The following is a 17,986-nucleotide window of genomic DNA, read 5'->3' on the forward strand; positions in this document are numbered from 1 at the left end:
CTGTGGCATTGGTGTGTCTGTGCTCCATCCCTCTGAGAAGTGTTTCTGTTTGCTATAATCTTGTGGGTCTCATGGACATGAGCCCACTAGCTTCAAATCTAGATGTTTTGGGTGCTCATCTCTGAGGTGCAGGCCTTAAACGTTGGGGTGCCCAATGTGGGGTTCAAACCCGTTGCTCGTCAGGGAGAAGCCTGGGGTTTTGAGTTCTGTTCTGATTGTGGGTTGCCATGCCGTGGCTGGGTTTTATGACAAGATTGTGTCTCAGTTTCCCTTACCTGGTTCGATGTGGTTTTTTTTCTCATTTGCCCAGTGTGTAGGAGTTGCTCAGCTAGTTTTTCGGTTTTTTTCCAGAAGAAATTTTTCCACATGGAGCTGTAAATTCAGTGTGTCCGTGTGAGGCGGCAAGTTCAGGATCTTCCTATATTACCCTCTTGAACCAGAACCCAGGATTATTTCATTCAATGAAAATTAAAGACAGAATTGTTTAGAAGCAGCTTTGACTTCACTCAGTTTTGATTTTCAAAAGTAAGGAAAAGGATCAAAGTTGAAATTACTGTGATATTTTCACAGAAAATAAAATTCAAGAGGGCATGACAGAAAATTCCAGGTAATATCCAGTCTTCATAGTGGCTTATTTGTAAGACTGGCTTTACAATGAAATTGTACAAATATGTCAATTTAGTAAAAATTAACTGCAAAATCGTACACCTGTGTTGGAAAAGGAATTTCTTTGGTTTGGATTCTTAGGTTCTCAAGAGTTCTACTCCACGTACTTACTTTCAGGTGAGGCACTATGCAGTTCAGAAGGATGTGGTACCTTCTTTTGCTAAAAGTGGCACTACCGCCTGCTGAAATAATAGTTAAAATCTGCTTTGACTGATCGTCTGCTAAATGCTAGCATCTCATTTTTAATCAGTTACAGTGCATTCTCAATTTGAACAACTATCCCTTGGCAATGTTTCCATTCAGTTTGTTGGTATGGAGACCCAGGAAGATGGCCAGTGAATCAAAGAAGTTGAAAATATTTGACCTTATATATGGTGCTCGAGATTTATAACACGGTAGGCCTGTCGCAGTTCAGGCCTCCTCAGCCCTGGCCTGCTAGATTGCAGATCCCTGCCTGTGCATATCTGGGTGTTTCCGGACTTGATGAAATGTGTTTCATAACTTTTAAAGTAACTAAAAAATCCAAGTAAATAATAGAACACATCACAACAGACACCAAAGCAAGCAGTTATTGGTTAAGGGAAAAATGCCTAGGAAACAGGCCAATGGAGTTGTAAAACATAAAAGTTTTGATATAAATACCATTTTAATTATTAAGATGGGGGTTTTCAGAAGCAAGAGAAAATTTCCCAAATTAACTTTAAAATAACATAAATCTCGCATATTTTTGGTTACGTTAAATAACATCATAATAAATAACGCAAATAATAAAAAAAAATAAAGATAACAGAAGTGTCCTGAAGTTAAGGAGGTGCATTCTTTTTCTTCTCACATTTTTCCGATTTCATTACCAATGTGAGACACTCTGAAGTTTTAACTATAAAGATGAATTATGATAGTTATCTTGTTTGGAGACATTTCATTCAAAGCTCATATCAACAGCTGCTGGTCAAGCACTGATTATGACTTTAAAGGCACCCCCAAATTAAATAGTTTTTATAGTCTAATGGCAATAATACTTCCTGAATGTTTACCACATGCCAGGCTCACTTCCAAGTACTGAACATGCATGGGAACTTAATATTAATGGTCTGATTATTTAATCCCTATTTTTTCAGATGATAAAAAGGAAAGCGAGAAAAATTAAATAACTTGCCCAGGTTTACCCAATTAATAAGAGATAGAGCCAGGGTTTGAACTCAGACTGAATGCCAGGGCCTAGGCCACCCCCACTACTTTCAACTTCTCTCTAAAATAACACATTAAGCAATGACAATGCTAACATCTGTAATAGAGATTACATTATTAAACTCCTGTACACAAGGCACCACGGGTGGTTCTGTAGACAATAAGTGATGTAAAAATGCCCATCACTGTTTGTCCCCTTAAGTGCCTTCAAATCTAATGGGTGTTGATAACATAAATAGCTTTGATACAAGATATAATAAGTATCATATATATTGTTTGAAGTTTTAATGTATTTTTATTGATCATATAACATTATATTAGTTCATGTGTACAACATAATTATTTGCTATTTGTATATATGGCAGAATGGTCACAATAAGTCTAGTTAACATCCATTACCATATAGTTACATATTATTTTTCTTGTGATGGATGAGAACTTTTAAAATTTACTCTTAGCAACTCCCAAATATGCTACCCAGTGTTATTAACTATAGTCACCATGCTGACTACAGTTAGTTAACTATAGTTAACTGACTATAGTTATTGACTATAGTCACCCATGACTCATTTCATAGCTGGAATTTTGTAGTTTTGACTTTCTTCACCCATTTTGCCCACCCACACACCGCCTCTGGCAACCACCAATCTGTTCTCTGCATCTATGAGCTGAATTTTTTTTTTTTTTGGATTCATATACAGGTGGTATCACATGATATTTTTCTTTCTCTGATTTATTTCACCTAGCATAATGTCCTCTTCAAGGTCCATCCGTGTTGCCGAAAATGGCAAGATTTCATTTTGTTTTATGGCTGATATTCCTCTGTATATGTGTGTATCATGTTTTCTTTATCCATTCATCCATGGATAGACACTTAGGTTGTCTCTCTGTCTTGGTTATTGTAAATAATGTGGCCATGAACATGAGGGTTCATGTCTTCTTAAGTCAGTGTTTTTACTTTCTTTGGATAAATACCCAGAAGTACAATTTCTGAATCATATGGTAGTTCTATTTTTAATATTTTGGGGAACCTTCATCCTGTTTTCCATAGTGACTGCCCCAGTTTACATTCTCACCAATAGGGCACAAGGGTTCCTGTTTCTCCACATCCTTCCCAACACTTGTTACTGGTCTTCTGAGAATAGCCATTCTAACAGGTGTGAGGTGATAGCTCACTGTGGTTTTAGTTTGCAGTTCCCTGATACTTAGTGATGTTGGGCAATTTATTATGAACCTCTTGGCCGTCTTTATGTCTCTTATGGAAAAAATAACTTCATATTCTCAGGCCATTTTGTAATCGGGTTTTTTTTTTGCTATTGAGTTGTATAGTTTGGGTATTAACTAACCCCACATGAGATACATGATTTGCGGTTTTTTTCTCCCATTCCCCAGGCTGCTTTTTCAGTTTGTTGATGGATTCCTTTGCTGTGCAGAAGCAGCTTCTCAGTTTGATGAGGCCCCACTTATTTTTGCTTCTATTGCCTTTGGTTTTGGTGTCAAATCTAAAAAATTATCACCAAGACCAATGTCAAGGAGCTTACTGCCTATGTTTTCTTCTAGGAGTTTTATGGTTTCAGGTCTTACATTCAAGCCCCTAATCCATTTTGGGTTTTATTTTTGTGTGTGGTGTAAGATAATGATCCAGTTTCATTCTTTTGCATGTGCTGTCCAGTTCTCCCAACACCATTTATTGAAGTGACTGTCCTTTCCCCATTGTGTATTCTTGGCTCCTTTGCCATAAATTAATTGACCACATATGCCTGGGTTTATCTTTGGGCTCTCTATTCTGTTTCTCAGATCTATGTGTATGTTTTTATGCCAAAAGAACACTGCTTTACTCTAGTTTTCTAATATAGTTTCAAATTATGGAGAATGATGTGTACAGCTTTGTTCTATCTTAAGTATTTTTATTCTAAAAATATTATGATTCAGATAAACTCAGAAGGCGAGAGTGGGAATGGTTAAAAGACTACTTAGCCATTTTCTGGAAATAAGGTAGCGTTATTTGGAGTTCTCTGATAGGCATGAAGTCAGAAGTCATAGGTTTGAAACCTTCATCTTGCTCGTTAATTAACCTCTCTGAGCCTTTTTTGATATATCTCACAGTTACTGTTGGCATTCAGTAAGAACATATGCATTTTATAGTATGGATTTTGGGGGGGAAAAGACTGAAACTGAATGAATGAGATGAAGCATGAAAGTATTTTTTAGAAGGGTACTGAAATAGATGGAAGGGGATTTTAGAAACCAGAAGAGCTTTAGGAACTTTGGGAATGGGAACTAGGACTGTGTGATTGGTTCAGCTGGGGTGCTCGCCCAGGATTCCCCAGTCCAGGGAGGTAAGCACTGTGATTGGCAGCCCTATCAGAACCATGCTGTTCCCAGGAGGGTGGGCTGAAGAACAGATGCCAGTTGATCTAAAAAAGAGACCACAGGGCTTCCCTGGTGGCGCAGTGGTTGAGAGTCTGCCTGTCGATGCTAGGGGACACGGGTTCGTGTCCCGGTCCGGGAGGATCCCACATGCCGCGGAGCGGCTGGGCCCGTGAGCCATGGCCGCTGAGCCTGCGCATCCGGAGCCTGTGCTCCGCAACGGGAGAGGCCACAACAGTGAGAGGCCCGTGTACCTCAAAAAAAATAAAAAAATAAAAATAAAAAAGAGACCACAGACAAAAGTGCTAAGAAATAAAAATAACAACATTAACAGACCTGAATGAACATTTCCCATGTTCCAGGTATTGTTTTGAGCATATTTCAGGTAGTATGAAGTACAATACTTGAAGGAAAGCCCAGGCTATGCACAAAGTATTATTAGAATGTGAGGGAGAGAGGGGGGACGTAGTGAAGTGGGCTCAGATGATGAAGAGCCTGGAATGGAAGGCTAAGTTAGATTTCACTTTATTGACAAGTCAGAGCCAATGCACGGAAAATAACGCAGCCAGAGTTCTAGATTAGGATAAGTAACCTGGATTAAAGAAGGGAGAAACTGGAAGTGGGGAATGTAATAAGACATTTTACGTGGAAGTTAAGCAAAGACCTGAATTCAGTAGGTGGTAGTGGGAATGGAAAAGAGAAAACAAACAAAAAACACATGTGAGGCACTGGGAAAGTAGACTTGTGAGCAAATGGTGACTTATACGGCTGAAAAATTCCCCACTGAGGGATTAAATGAATGACAAAGTGCATGACAAAGTCAGAGGGTGAGAACTTGTTGACAGGGAAGATGATGAATCTGGTTTGTACATACTGAATTGGAGCAGGCAGTCACTTCTCAGAAGGGGATATCAAGCAGGCAATTCCAAATGTGGCACCACATCTCATGAGGAAACTTGGGGCAGGGAAAACTCAAGCTTCTGGAGTAGATGAAATTGCAGAAGGACAACACAGAGAAAGAAGAAATGAACACACAATAGACTGATATATAATGGTAATGCAAAACATGTATTAGCCAACAGGTTTGTAAAATTTTAAAAATTCAAATTTATTAGGTTTTATTAGTAACACAATTACACAGACTAAAGTTCAGGAATTCATCAATTATGGTCACCAATATGTGCTTCTTGTGGCGTTTTAAACTTATTTCTCATGATTCAAATTGATTTACGGGATAGTTGAACTTCATACATAGCTTCATAATATGAATACAACAGGTCTTCCATCCATAAAATTAATGAAAACATATCTTTCATCAAAGGCACATAAAGAATCTAAACTAACACATTTGAAGAATTTTGTTAAGAAATTTTTGAATTTCTCTACATTACAAAGAAGAAAAACAAAGCCCCAAAATGAAACGGTTATACACACGTGCGCGCGCACACACACACACAACCACAAAGAGACTTCAACAGAATGATGGCACACAACTAAATTTAGAAACTACTTACCCATGAAGCTTACTGAAAGACTAACTTTTTCAAGATGAGTAAAAAAGAGAAGTAGGGTATGGAATGCTATTCACTTTGCTGAAACAAGGTCATAGACACACCATGAATAATTAAAAATGACTATCAAAATTCAGTATCTAGCAGAAATGTAACACTTACTTGAGGATACACACAATCACTGACTTAATTAAATCCTGCTACTCATTTTCTAAGTGTAATTGCCCATTTCATTCTCAGAAATAATAGCACAGTTTAAAAAGAAATAATACAAACTCAGGCAAGTGGAGGCAATTTGAATAATCTAAGGGAAAAAAGTAATTTTAACAGCGTGATAATTAAATTTGAAACTAGTTACTTACATGTATGAATTTAAAGCTTGCATTTTATCATCAGCAGAATATTCAAAGATCTTTCTTGTTATCTTCTAAACAAGGAGCTATCATGTATAGTAGGTACAAGGGATTTCCCAAAGGAAATACGCAAATGAATGTCTCAAAATTCATTATGCTAACTTATTTTTTACCCACAAAAATGCTCTCACACCCACCTAAACTTAGTTATAAATAAAAATGTAGTTATTTAAAGTGTATAAAAATCTGGCATCACCTTTAAGGCAATGCATGAATACCATCCAAATATTAAAATTCAAAGTGAAAACAAACCAACTGAATAAAAATTAAGAATTTATAATAAGTCTGTAAGTATATCCTCAAAAATCTGAAATTTGTTTTCAAACCAAATCTAATGTAGAATCAGATTAGCATGCATTCTTAAAAGAAAAACTGAAATGCATACAATGTTTAACTGATCCAAAGGCAGGTAGTATACTCCTCCACTTCAAGAACGTTTCAATGAAACACATTAAATTTAAAGAACAAATCATGTTATTAAAATAGTCTGTGCAATGTTTGTACAAATAACATTTTTATGATTACAAGTATACATATAATCAAGACAAGGGCTGCAATGTGTCCTAATATTAATGACTGTACTTAAAAATTTACAGGATATGAACATAAATAAAGCTGTTTAAAACTGGCAAACATAATAGTCTTTCAGTACAAAGTACTTAATATTTCTGTTATTTCCCAAGCCATCACGCTAAAATCATAAGTTGCCACTCTTAATACCTAAAAGTAATGTGGAAAACTAAAGTCATAAATACATGTATACATACATTTGCATATTTACACTTACACAGAAGTCATCAGTACACTAGAGTCCAGCTTTAACACTGCCCTTAGTTTCACACTGCAGGACCACCTCTCACATTTAAGAAAGGACCTTCCATTACTTCCAGTTAAAAAAAAAACCAACAAAAAACCAATGTTGGTCAGGTCCCAGATGCATTTCCCACATACTACATTCTGTGTTGCTCCAAGACTCTAGTGTAGAGAGAGCCACATATAAGTACTCATTTGGTTTGAAAATGCATTCTACCATTTACTGCAAAACTCAGAAGAGACCACAATCTTTTAGATTATTTTTTATGATGACATCTGTTACAGCATCAAAGACAAACTGCACATTCTTGGTATCTGTGGCACATGTGAAGTGGGTGTATATTTCCTTCGTGTCCTTTCTTTTATTGAGGTCTTCAAACTGACATTGAATATATGCAGCTGCCTCTTCATATGTGTTTGAGCCTGATATGGGAAAAGGAAAGAAACATAAGGCGAAGTTAAAATGAGTATACCACTAAGCAACATGGACCTTAAAATACTGAAATCAGTTTCTTATGTATAAAATATGTGGACTCTATAATCGTCTTTGCCCTTCGAGACTAAGATAAACTATTTCTTCTAAGTGAAACATACCCAATGTTAATCACCCTGTAATGACTATAAGTTACCCTTAAAAACAAAAAAGCACGGTATTCCATGTTCCCCATGATCTTTGTTCCTGCCTCAATCTCCAACTGTCAGAGTCCCTTTTTTTCTAACCCCTTATACTCTACTTCCTAACATGGTGGCAGCACACTATTTCACTTCTGAGCCTAGTGGCTGGATCAAGAAATGTTGGCCGATGCTGACTGGTACTTTTTATTCCCCTTCCTATATATACATTAATTAGCATTTCTCAATTTTTGTATTCAAAAACTGTACAAGGGTCTACAATGTGGTTTATGCCTATGAGGTTACAAAAAAGTGAATGACACACTTCTGCTTTCAGGTGACTGAAGATACAACACTTTGATACTTGGCAGTATCTAAAGATAATCACACATACTCTGTGACCCAAGAGTTCAGTTTTCCAGGTGTGTCCTTGACAGAACTATATACATATGTTCACTAGAAGACACATAAAGACTGTTAACAGCAGAACTTCTACTTTAGGAAACAACCCAAAAGTTCATTAACTGTAGACTGGCTACAAAATCCTGGTATATATTCATACAATGAGCTGCCATAGAGAAATGAGAATAAAAGAACTACTGCTACACACAATACTATAGATGAGCTTCATAAACATACTGTTGAACAAATGAAGGCAGACACAAAACAGTATATACTGTAAACAACTAATGTTTAGAAGACAAGTTTGGAAACAATCAAAATTAATCGATGAAGACAGAAGTCATAATAGTGGTTAACTCTTTGTGTGAGTAGGTGGGTGGATGGAAGTTGATCAGTTAAGACTGGGGAGGGGCATGACAGGATTTCTGGGGACCTGGAAATGTTCTATTTCTTGACCTGAATGGTGCATATTATCAGTGTTTTCACTTTTTAAAATTCAGTAAGTTTCACATTTGTGCTAAGTATGTGAGTATCTATATACTTTATATAGTTCATATATGTATACATATGATACTTCAATAAAATGTTCCTTTGAAAAAAACTGTTAATTCTGTCTCTTGCAGTAATAACACAAAATTATATGCCTGGACTTCAAGGTCCTCTGTTACCCAGCCTGCTTGGTAAAGCCATTCTAAGACCCTCTGTTCCACATCTGAGGCTCACTCCATGTCAGGAGGAAACCTGTATTCAAAGTACCACCTGTGTTACTGCAGTGCTTTCCCTCCCCTGTACTTCACCAGCTGTTTTCATAGCTTGGCTACTCTCTAAGTAATGCTGCAATGAACAGAGACGTGCATGTATCTTTTCCATAAAGCGTTTTCATTTTCTTCAAATAAATACCCAGAAGTGGAATTGCTGAATCATATGGTAGTTCTATTTTTAATTTATTGAGGAATCTCCATATTGTTTTCCATAATGGCTGCACCAATTTACATTCCCAGCAATAGGGTACAAGGGTTCCCGTTTTTCTATGTCTTTACCAACGTCTGGCATTTCTTTTCTTTATGATAACGGCCATTCTAATGGGTGTGAGGTGATAGCTCACTGTGGTTTTGATTTGCGTTTCCCTGATTGTTAGTGACGTTCAGCACCTTTTCACGGACATGTCGGCCACTGGTATGTCTTCTTTGGAAAAATGTCTATTCAGATCCTCTGTCCATTTTAATAGTGAAATTGTGTTTTTGTTACTGACTTGTATGAGTTCTTTATACAGCTGGCCCTCTGCATCTGTGGGTTTATAACCAGCAAATATGGAGGACCAACTGTCCTATGCCATTTTATGTAAGGGACTTGAGCATCCATAGATTTTGGTATCTATGGCAGGTCCTGAAACCAATCTCCCAAGGATACTGAGGGATGACTGTACATTTTGGATATGAACCCCTTATCAGATAAATGTTTTGCAAATATCTTCTCCCATTCCTTAGGCTGCATTTTTATTTTGTTGATGGTTTCCTTTGCTGTACAGAAGCTTTTTAGTTTGATGATATCACCCAACTTCTTTAGTTTTGCTTTTGTTGCCTTTGCTTTTGGTGTCAAACTTAAAAAACAAAATCACGACTGTCAAGCTTACTGCCTGTGTTTTCTTCTAGGAGTTTTACGGTTTCAGGTCTTACGTTCAAGGGTTTGAGGTCTCACGTTCAAGTCTTTAATCTGTTTGGGTTTGTTTTTGTGTATGGTGGAGAAAGCAGTCCAGTTTCATTCTTTAGCATGTGGCTGTCCAGTTTTCCTAACACCATTTACTGAAGAGACTTCTTTCCCCGTTGTATATTCTTGGGTCATCTGTCATAAATTACTTGATCATGTATACATAGGTTTACTTCTGGGCTCTCTATTCTGTTCCTCAGATATATGTGTCTGTTTTTTATGCCAATACCACACTGTTTTCATTACTGTAGCTGTGTAATATAGTTGGAAATTAGGGTGCACAGTGCCTCCAGCTTTGTTCTTCTTTCTCAAGATTGCTTTAGCTTTTGGAGTCTTTTGTGATTCAGAATTTTAGGACTATTCTCTTTCTGCGAAAAATGCCATTAGAATTTTGAAAGGGATTGCACTGACACTGTTAGACAACTTTAGGTAGTACGGACCTTTTTAACAATATTAATATTCCTCCAATCCATGGGCATGGAATATCTTTCCATTTATGTGTATCTTCTTCAATTTCTTTCATCTATGTTTTAGTTTTCAGTGTACAGGCCTTTCCTCTCCTTGGTTAAATTTATTCCTAGAAATTCTGTTCTTTTAATGCAACTGTAAATCTGACTGTTTCAGTTTTTCTTATAGTTCATTACTAGTGTTACAGATTTTTGTATACTGATTTTGTATCATGCAACTTTACTAAATTCACTGATTATGCGTTTTAAGTTTTTTTGTGAATCAGATTTTCTATGTATAATACCATGTCTTGTGCAAATAGTGGCAGTTTTACTTCTTGCTTTCTGATTTGGATGCCTTTTCTTTTTCTTGCTTAAACTGCAGTGATAGGACTTGTAAATACTATGTTGAATGAAAGTGGTGAGACTGGGAAACCTTGTCTTATTCCCTATCTTAGAGGAAAAGCTTTCAACTTTTTACTGTTGAGTATGATATCAGCTATAGGCCTTTATTATATTGAGGTACATTCCCTCTGTACCCATTTTGTTGAGTTTTTATCCTAAATGGATGTTGAATTTTGTCAAATGCTTTTTTTTTTGCATCTGTTGAGATGATCTTGTGATTTTTATCCTTCATTTTGTTTTGCAGACAGTGAACTATATGCTTGCATCCTCGGAGTAAATCTCACATAGTTGTGGTGTAATGATCCTTTTAATGTATTGCTGAATTCAGTTTGCTAATATTTTGTTGAAGATTTTTGCATTTATGTTTATCAGGGATATTGGCCTGTAATTTTCTTTTCTTGTGGCATACTTGCCTGGTTTTGGTAACAGGGTAATGGCGGCCTGGTAAAATGAGCTATGGAAAAGGAGAGAATGCTTCCAATTTTGGAAGAGTTTAAGAAGGACTGCTAACAATTAATTCTTTTGTGTTTAGCAGAATTCACCAGTAAAGTCATCTGGTCATGAACTTTGTTTATTGGGAGGTTTCTGATTACTGATTCAATCTCCTTACTAACATAGGCTGTTCAGATTTTCTATTTCTTCATGATTCAAACTTGGTAGGTTGTATGTTTGCTTCTATGAATTTTTCCAAGTTGTCAAAATAAGTTTAAATTTTTATCTCTTAGGTTGCTAGCAGACAACCATATACTCTACAAATCAAATTTTAACTTATTAAATCATAATAAGGTTGGTACTCTGAAATTCTAAAGCAATAAACAATGTCTTCTTGATTCACAAAAGCTAATACAACCTCTAAATTAAAAACATGTTTTGAGAAAACAGCTCGCCCTGAGTGCATGGCTCAATTTGCTGTATCTATTGTGGGCAGCTGGTTAGATTACTGAATCCCTAGAACTACAAGATACATTCCTCAACTTGATTTTAAGTTTTGGAAAAGAATGACTAGGGGGAAGGTGACAGATATTTTCTAACGTGATAGAACTGTCTTGAATAAAGGTTAAGTACAGATGATAATCTGGTTCAATACTGGAGAATTGGGTGCCTGGTGATACAATTCAAAGGGAGATAAAGGAGATTTGAATAAAAAAAAATAACATGAATTCAGTTGGAGTCTCAGGTGCTAAAAAACATGGACAGATTCAACAAGCAGTTGGGAATGCAAGCCTGAGCCTCAACAGAGAAATTAGAGTTGACAACTGAATTTATCATGCTGAGAATAAATATGACTATGAAAGAATGGAGCGCTCGAAGATTATAAGACTACAGATGGAATCTGGTGAAATGCCAAAATGTAAATAGATAAAAAGAGGAGAAGACAGGAGCAGAGAGAGGTAGGGGATAAATCAAGTGAGTAGCTCGGAGGCTACGATGGGTTCTCCTATAGCAAACATAGCCACAGGGATTAAGAGTTGAGGGTGCAACAAGAGGTGACAGCATCAATACTTAGCGTGTGCAATGAAGTTTTTAATTATAGTCTTAACACTGGGACTATGAAAGAATTATGTAATACTCTCCTTGCTCACAGGGCCTGAGATCAGTGATTCTTATTAACTCGACAACATACGAGGAACATTTTGAACACAATGCATACCTGGCAAAAAAAGAGCTAACAACTATCTTCTTGGCTGCTCTAAAAATCCCTGCAAGTATGTAATATGTGAGGATTGACTGGGGTCCTCTGATAATATTAGCACAAAAGGGCTACTTCACAATAGAAAATGACAAAGATGAACTAAAAGACAGAGGAAAGTAAAGGCCAAACGGAGCCACCTTGATTCTGGGTAACTTCAATCTTGCAATTAGAACTATAAATAATTTTATTCCTATAAAGCACTAAAAATGTTTCTGAATAAGGTGACTTAGGACACTGACTTGCAAAAAGAAAACAAAACTAAGTTAATTCTGTGCAATTATTTCAAAGTATAACTTTGCGATACATAGAAAGGGCTGTAATAATGAGAGGAGGATCATACTGATGGGAGACCCTCCTGCTTGGCCTCCATTGAAAATATATAATTAAATGTATTCTGGTTGTTAATGTCCTGGATGCAGGAGTGCAACAGACTTGGGTCTGGATTTGGACTCTATTGCATCATTAAATCACAGTGCTCTCACCTACATAAGTGGGATGTGAAAGCACTGATATCATATGGTTGTTTTAACACTGCCTGTGAAAAGGCAGTACAATTTACTGAACACAAAATTGACAAATTTTGTTTATAATGAAACAAATTCCTGAGACTTGGGCAGCAGTGGGGGAAGCCAGATTCCATGACAGCAACAGCAGGGATCATGGCAAGAATCACGGCTTGAAGGCTGCCCCGGGTGGTCTCATCTTCCTGCAGCTTGTAGACCCTCAGGCTTAGTGGAGCTGTTAACAGAGGCAGCGGTCACCCGGAGCAGCAAGAGTAGCACCAGCAAGCTCCTTCCCCTGGAACTACACTCAGCATCACGGCATCAAGATGCCATTTGTCTCCGTGTGGCTGACAGGGACTTGATGCCTGGGCCTGGAGGCAGGCCTGAGCCGCTGAGGTGGGAGAGCCCAGTTCAGGACATTGGACCACAGAGACCTCCTGGCCCCATGTAATATATCAATCGGCGAGAGGTCTCCCGAAGATCTCCGTCTCAACGCTAAGACCCACATCCACCCAACAGCCAGCAAGCCAGAGATCTCCATCTCAACTCCACCCAAAGGCCAGCAAGTTCCAGTGCTGGATGACCCATGCCAATCAACTAGCAAGACAGGAACACAACCCCACCTGTTAGCAGACAGGCTGCCTAAAATCTACTAAGTTCACAGATACCCAAAAACACACCACCGTGCGCCGCCCCTCCCACCAGAACACAGGCACGAGTCCCCTCCACCAGGAAGCCTACACGACCCACTGAACCAACCTCACCCAGTGGGGGCAGACACCAAAAACAACGGGAACTACGAACCTGCAGCCTGCGAAAAGGAGACGCCAAACACAGTAAGTTAAACAAAATGAGAAGACAGAGAAACACACAGCAGATGAAGGAGCAAGGTAAAAACAAACCAGACCAAACAAATGAAGAGGAAACAGGCAGTCTACCTGAAAAAGAATTCAGAGAAATGATAGTAAAGATGATCCAAAATCTTGGAAATAGAATGGAGAAAATACAAGAAACATTTAACAAGGATCTAGAGGAACTAAAGAGCACACAAACAGTGATGAACAACACAATTACTGAAATTAAAAATACTCCAGAAGGAATCAATAGCAGAATAATTGAGGCAGAAGAACAGATAAGTGACCTGGAAGATAACATAGTGGAAATAACTATTGCAGAGCAGAATAAAGAAATAAGAATGAAGAGAATTGAGGACAATCTCAGAGACCTCTGGGACAACATTAAACACACCAACATTCGAATTACAGGGGTCCCAGAAGAAGAGAAAAAGAAAGGGTCTGAGAAAATATTTGAAGAGATGATAGTTGAAAACTTCCCTAACATGGGAAAGGAAATAGTCAATCAAGTCCAGGAAGCACAGAGAGTCCCATACAGGATAAATCCAAGGAGAAATACGCCGAGACACATATTAATCAAACTGTCAAAAATTAAATACAAAGAAACATATTAAAAGCAGCAAGGGATAAACAACAAATAACACACAAGGGAATCCCCATAAGGTTAACAGCTGATCTTTCAGCAGAAACTCTGCAAGCCAGAAGGGAGTGGCAGGACATATTGAAAGGGATGAAAGGGAAAAACCTACAACCAAGATTACTCTAGCCAGCAAGGATCTCATTCAGAGAAATTAAAACCTTTACAGACAAGCAAAGGCTAAGAGAATTCAGCACAACCAAACCAGCTTTAAAGCAAATGCTAAAGGAACTTCTCTAGGCAGGAAACTCAAGGAAAACATCTACGACAACAAACCCAAAACAAATAAGAAAATGCAAATAGGAACATACGTGTCGATAATTACCTTAAATGTAAGCAGATTAAATGCTCCAACCAAAAGGCACAGACTGGCTGAATGGACACAAAAACAATACCCGTATATATGTTGTCTACAAGAGACCCACTTCAGACCCAGGGATACATACAGACTGAAAAAGATATTCCACGCAAATGGAAATCAAAAGAAAGCTGGAGTAGCAATTCTCATATCAGACAAAATAGACTTTTTAAAATAAAGACTATTACAAGAGACAAAGAAGGACACTACGTAATGATCAAGGGATCAATCCAAGAAGAAGATACAACAATGGTAAATATTTATGCACCCAACACAGGAGCACCTTAACACAAAAGGCAAATGCTAACAGCCATAAAAGGGGAAATCGACAGCAACACATTCATAGTAGGGGACTTTAACACCCCACTTTCACCAATGGACAGTTCATCCAAAATGAAAATTAATAAGGAAACACAACCTTTAAATGGCCCATTAAACAAGATGGACTTAATTGATATTTCTAGGACATTCCATCCAGAAACAACAGAATACATTTTCTTCTCAAGTGCTCATGGAACATTCTCCAGGATAGATCATATCCTGGGTCACAAATCAAGCCTTGGTAAATTTAAGAAAATTGAAATCGTATCAAGTATCTTTTCCAACCACAATGCTATGAGACTAGATATCAATTACAGAAAAAAAATCAGTAAAAAATACAAATACATGGAGGCTAAACAGTACAATACTAAATAACCAAGAGATCAATGAAATCAAAAAACACCTAGAGGGCTTCCCTGGTGGCGCAGTGGTTGGGAGTCTGCCTGCCAATGCAGGGGACACAGGTTCGTGCCCCGGTCTGGGAGGATCCCACATGCCGTGGAGCGGCTGGGCCCGTGAGCCACGGCCGCTGAGCCTGCATGTCCGGAGCCTGTGCTCCGCAACAGGAGGGGCCGCAGCAGTAAGAGGCCCGCGTACTGCAAAAAAAGAAAAACCTAGAGACAAATGGCAATGAAAACACGATGACCCAAAACCTATGGGATGCAGCAAAAGCAGTTCTAAGAGAGAAGTTTATAGCAATACAATCCTACCTCAAGAAACAATAAACATCTCAAATAAACAACCTAACCTTATACCTAAAGCAATTAGAGAAAGAAGAGCAAAAAACCCCCAAAGTTAGCAGAAGGAAAGAAATAATAAAGATCAGATTTAAATGAAAAAGAAATGAAACAGATCAATAAAACTAAAAGCTGGTTCTTTGAGAAGAAAAACAAAATTGATAGACCATTAGCCAGACTCATCAAGAAAAAAAAGAAGACTCAAATCAACAGAATTAGAAATGAAAAAGAAGTAACAACTGACACTGCAGAAATACAAAGGATCATGAGAGATTACTACAAGCAACTCTATGCCAATAAAAGAGACAACCTAGAAGAAATGGACACATTCTTAGAAGAGCACAACCTTCTGAGACAACCAGAAAGAAACAGAAAATAAAAACAGACCAATCACAAGCACTGAAATTGAAACTGTGATTAAAATTCTTCCAACAAACAAAAGCCCAGGATGAGATGGCTTCACAGGCAAATTCTATCAAACATTTAGAGAACACCTATCCTCTCAAACTCTTCCCAAATATAGCAAAGGGAGCAACACTCCCAAACTCATTCTATGAGGCCACCATCACCCTGATACCAAAACCAGACAAAGGTGTCATGAAAAAAGAAAACTAGAGGCCAATATCAGTGATGAACATAGATGCAAAAATCCTCAACGAAATACTAGCAAACAGAATCCAGCAGCACATTAAAAGGATCATACACCATGATCAAGTGGGATTTATCCCAGAGATGCAAGGATTCTTCAATATACGCAAGTCAATCAATGTGATACACCATATTAACAAATTGAAGGAGAAAAACCATATGATAATCTCAATAGATGCAGAAAAAGCTTTTGACAAAATTCAACACAAATTTATGATAAAAACTCTCCAGAAAGTAGGCATAGTGGGAACCTACCTCAACATAATAAAAGCCATATATGACAAACCCACAGCCAACATCGTTCTCAATGGTGAAAAACTGAAAGCATTTCCTCTAAGATCAGAAACAAGACAAGGTTGTCCATTCTCACCACTATTATTCAACATAGTTTTGGAAGTTTTAGCCGCAGCAATCAGAAAAGAAAAAGAAATAAAAGGAATCCAGATCAGAAAAGAAGTTAAACTGTCACTGTTTGCAGATGACATGACACTCTACATAGAGTATCCTAAAAATGCTACCAGAAAACTACTAGAGCTAATCAATGAATTTGGTAAAGTACCAGGATACAAAATTAATGCACAGAAATCTCTTGCATTCCTATACACTCATGATGAAAAATCTGAAAGAGAAATTAAGGAAACACTCCCATTTACCACTGCAACAAAAAGAATAAAATACCTAGGAATAAACCTACCTAAGGAGACAAAAGACCTGTATGCAGAAAATTATAAGACACTGATGAAAGAAATTAAAGACGATACGAACAGACGGAGAGATATGAGAGATATACCACGTTCTTGGATTGCAAGAATCAACACTGTGAAAATGACTACGCTACCCACAGCAATCTACAGATTCAGTACAATCCCTATCAAACTACCAACGGCATTTTTCACAGAAGTAGAACAAAAAATTTCACAATTTGTATGGAAACACAAAAGATCCAGAGAAACCCCCTACCTAAATGTAAGGCTAGACACTATAAAACTCTTAGAGGAAAGCACAGGCAGAACACTCTATGACATAAATCACAACAAGATCCTTTTTGACCCACCTCCTAGAGTACTGGAAATAAAAATAAAAATAAACAAATGGGACCTAATGAAACTTAAAAGCTTTTGCACAGCAAAGGAAACCATAAACAAGATGAAAAGACAACCCTCAGAATGGGAGAAAATATTTGCAAATGAAGCAACTCACAAAGGATTAATCTCTAAAATTTACAAACAGCTCAATATCAGAAAAACAAACAACCCAATCCAAAAATGGGCAGAAGACCTAAATAGACATTTCTCCAAAGAAGACATACACATTGCCAACAAACACATGAAAGGGTGCTCAACATCATTAATCATTAGAGAAACGCATATCGAAACTACAAGGAGGTATCACCTCACACCAGTCAGAATGGCCATCATCAAAAAATCTACAAACAATAAATGCTGGAGAGGGTGTGGAGAAAAGGGAACCCTCTTGCACTGTTGGTGGGAATGTAAGTTGGTGCAGCCACTATGGAGAACAGTATGGAGGTTCCTTAAAGAACTAAAAATAGGACTACCGTACAATCCAGCAATCCCACTACCCGGCATATACCCTGAGAAAACCATAATTCAAAAAGAGTCATGTACCACAATGTTCACTGTGGCTCTACTTACAATAGCCAAGACATGGAAGCAACCTAAGTGTCCATCGACAGATGAAC

At 37.7% G+C, this 17,986-nt stretch overlaps 1 protein-coding gene across 3 annotated transcripts in view; it reads right to left on the bottom strand.

Moving 5' to 3' along the window:
• Positions 1 to 5,273: 5,273 nt before the first annotated feature.
• Positions 5,274 to 17,986, bottom strand: part of GNAI1 (G protein subunit alpha i1) — an 89,744-nt gene continuing 77,031 nt past the window's right edge. For all 3 annotated transcript variants that reach the window (XM_032642935.1, XM_032642934.1, XM_032642933.1), the window contains one exon: positions 5,274 to 7,384. In XM_032642935.1, coding sequence (XP_032498826.1) covers positions 7,194 to 7,384 — 191 coding nt within the window. In that variant the 3' untranslated portion in view covers positions 5,274 to 7,193. The remainder of the gene's footprint in view (positions 7,385 to 17,986) is intronic.

Source organism: Phocoena sinus, chromosome 9, assembly GCF_008692025.1.
Source record: "Phocoena sinus isolate mPhoSin1 chromosome 9, mPhoSin1.pri, whole genome shotgun sequence".
Classification (NCBI taxonomy): domain Eukaryota; kingdom Metazoa; phylum Chordata; class Mammalia; order Artiodactyla; family Phocoenidae; genus Phocoena; species Phocoena sinus.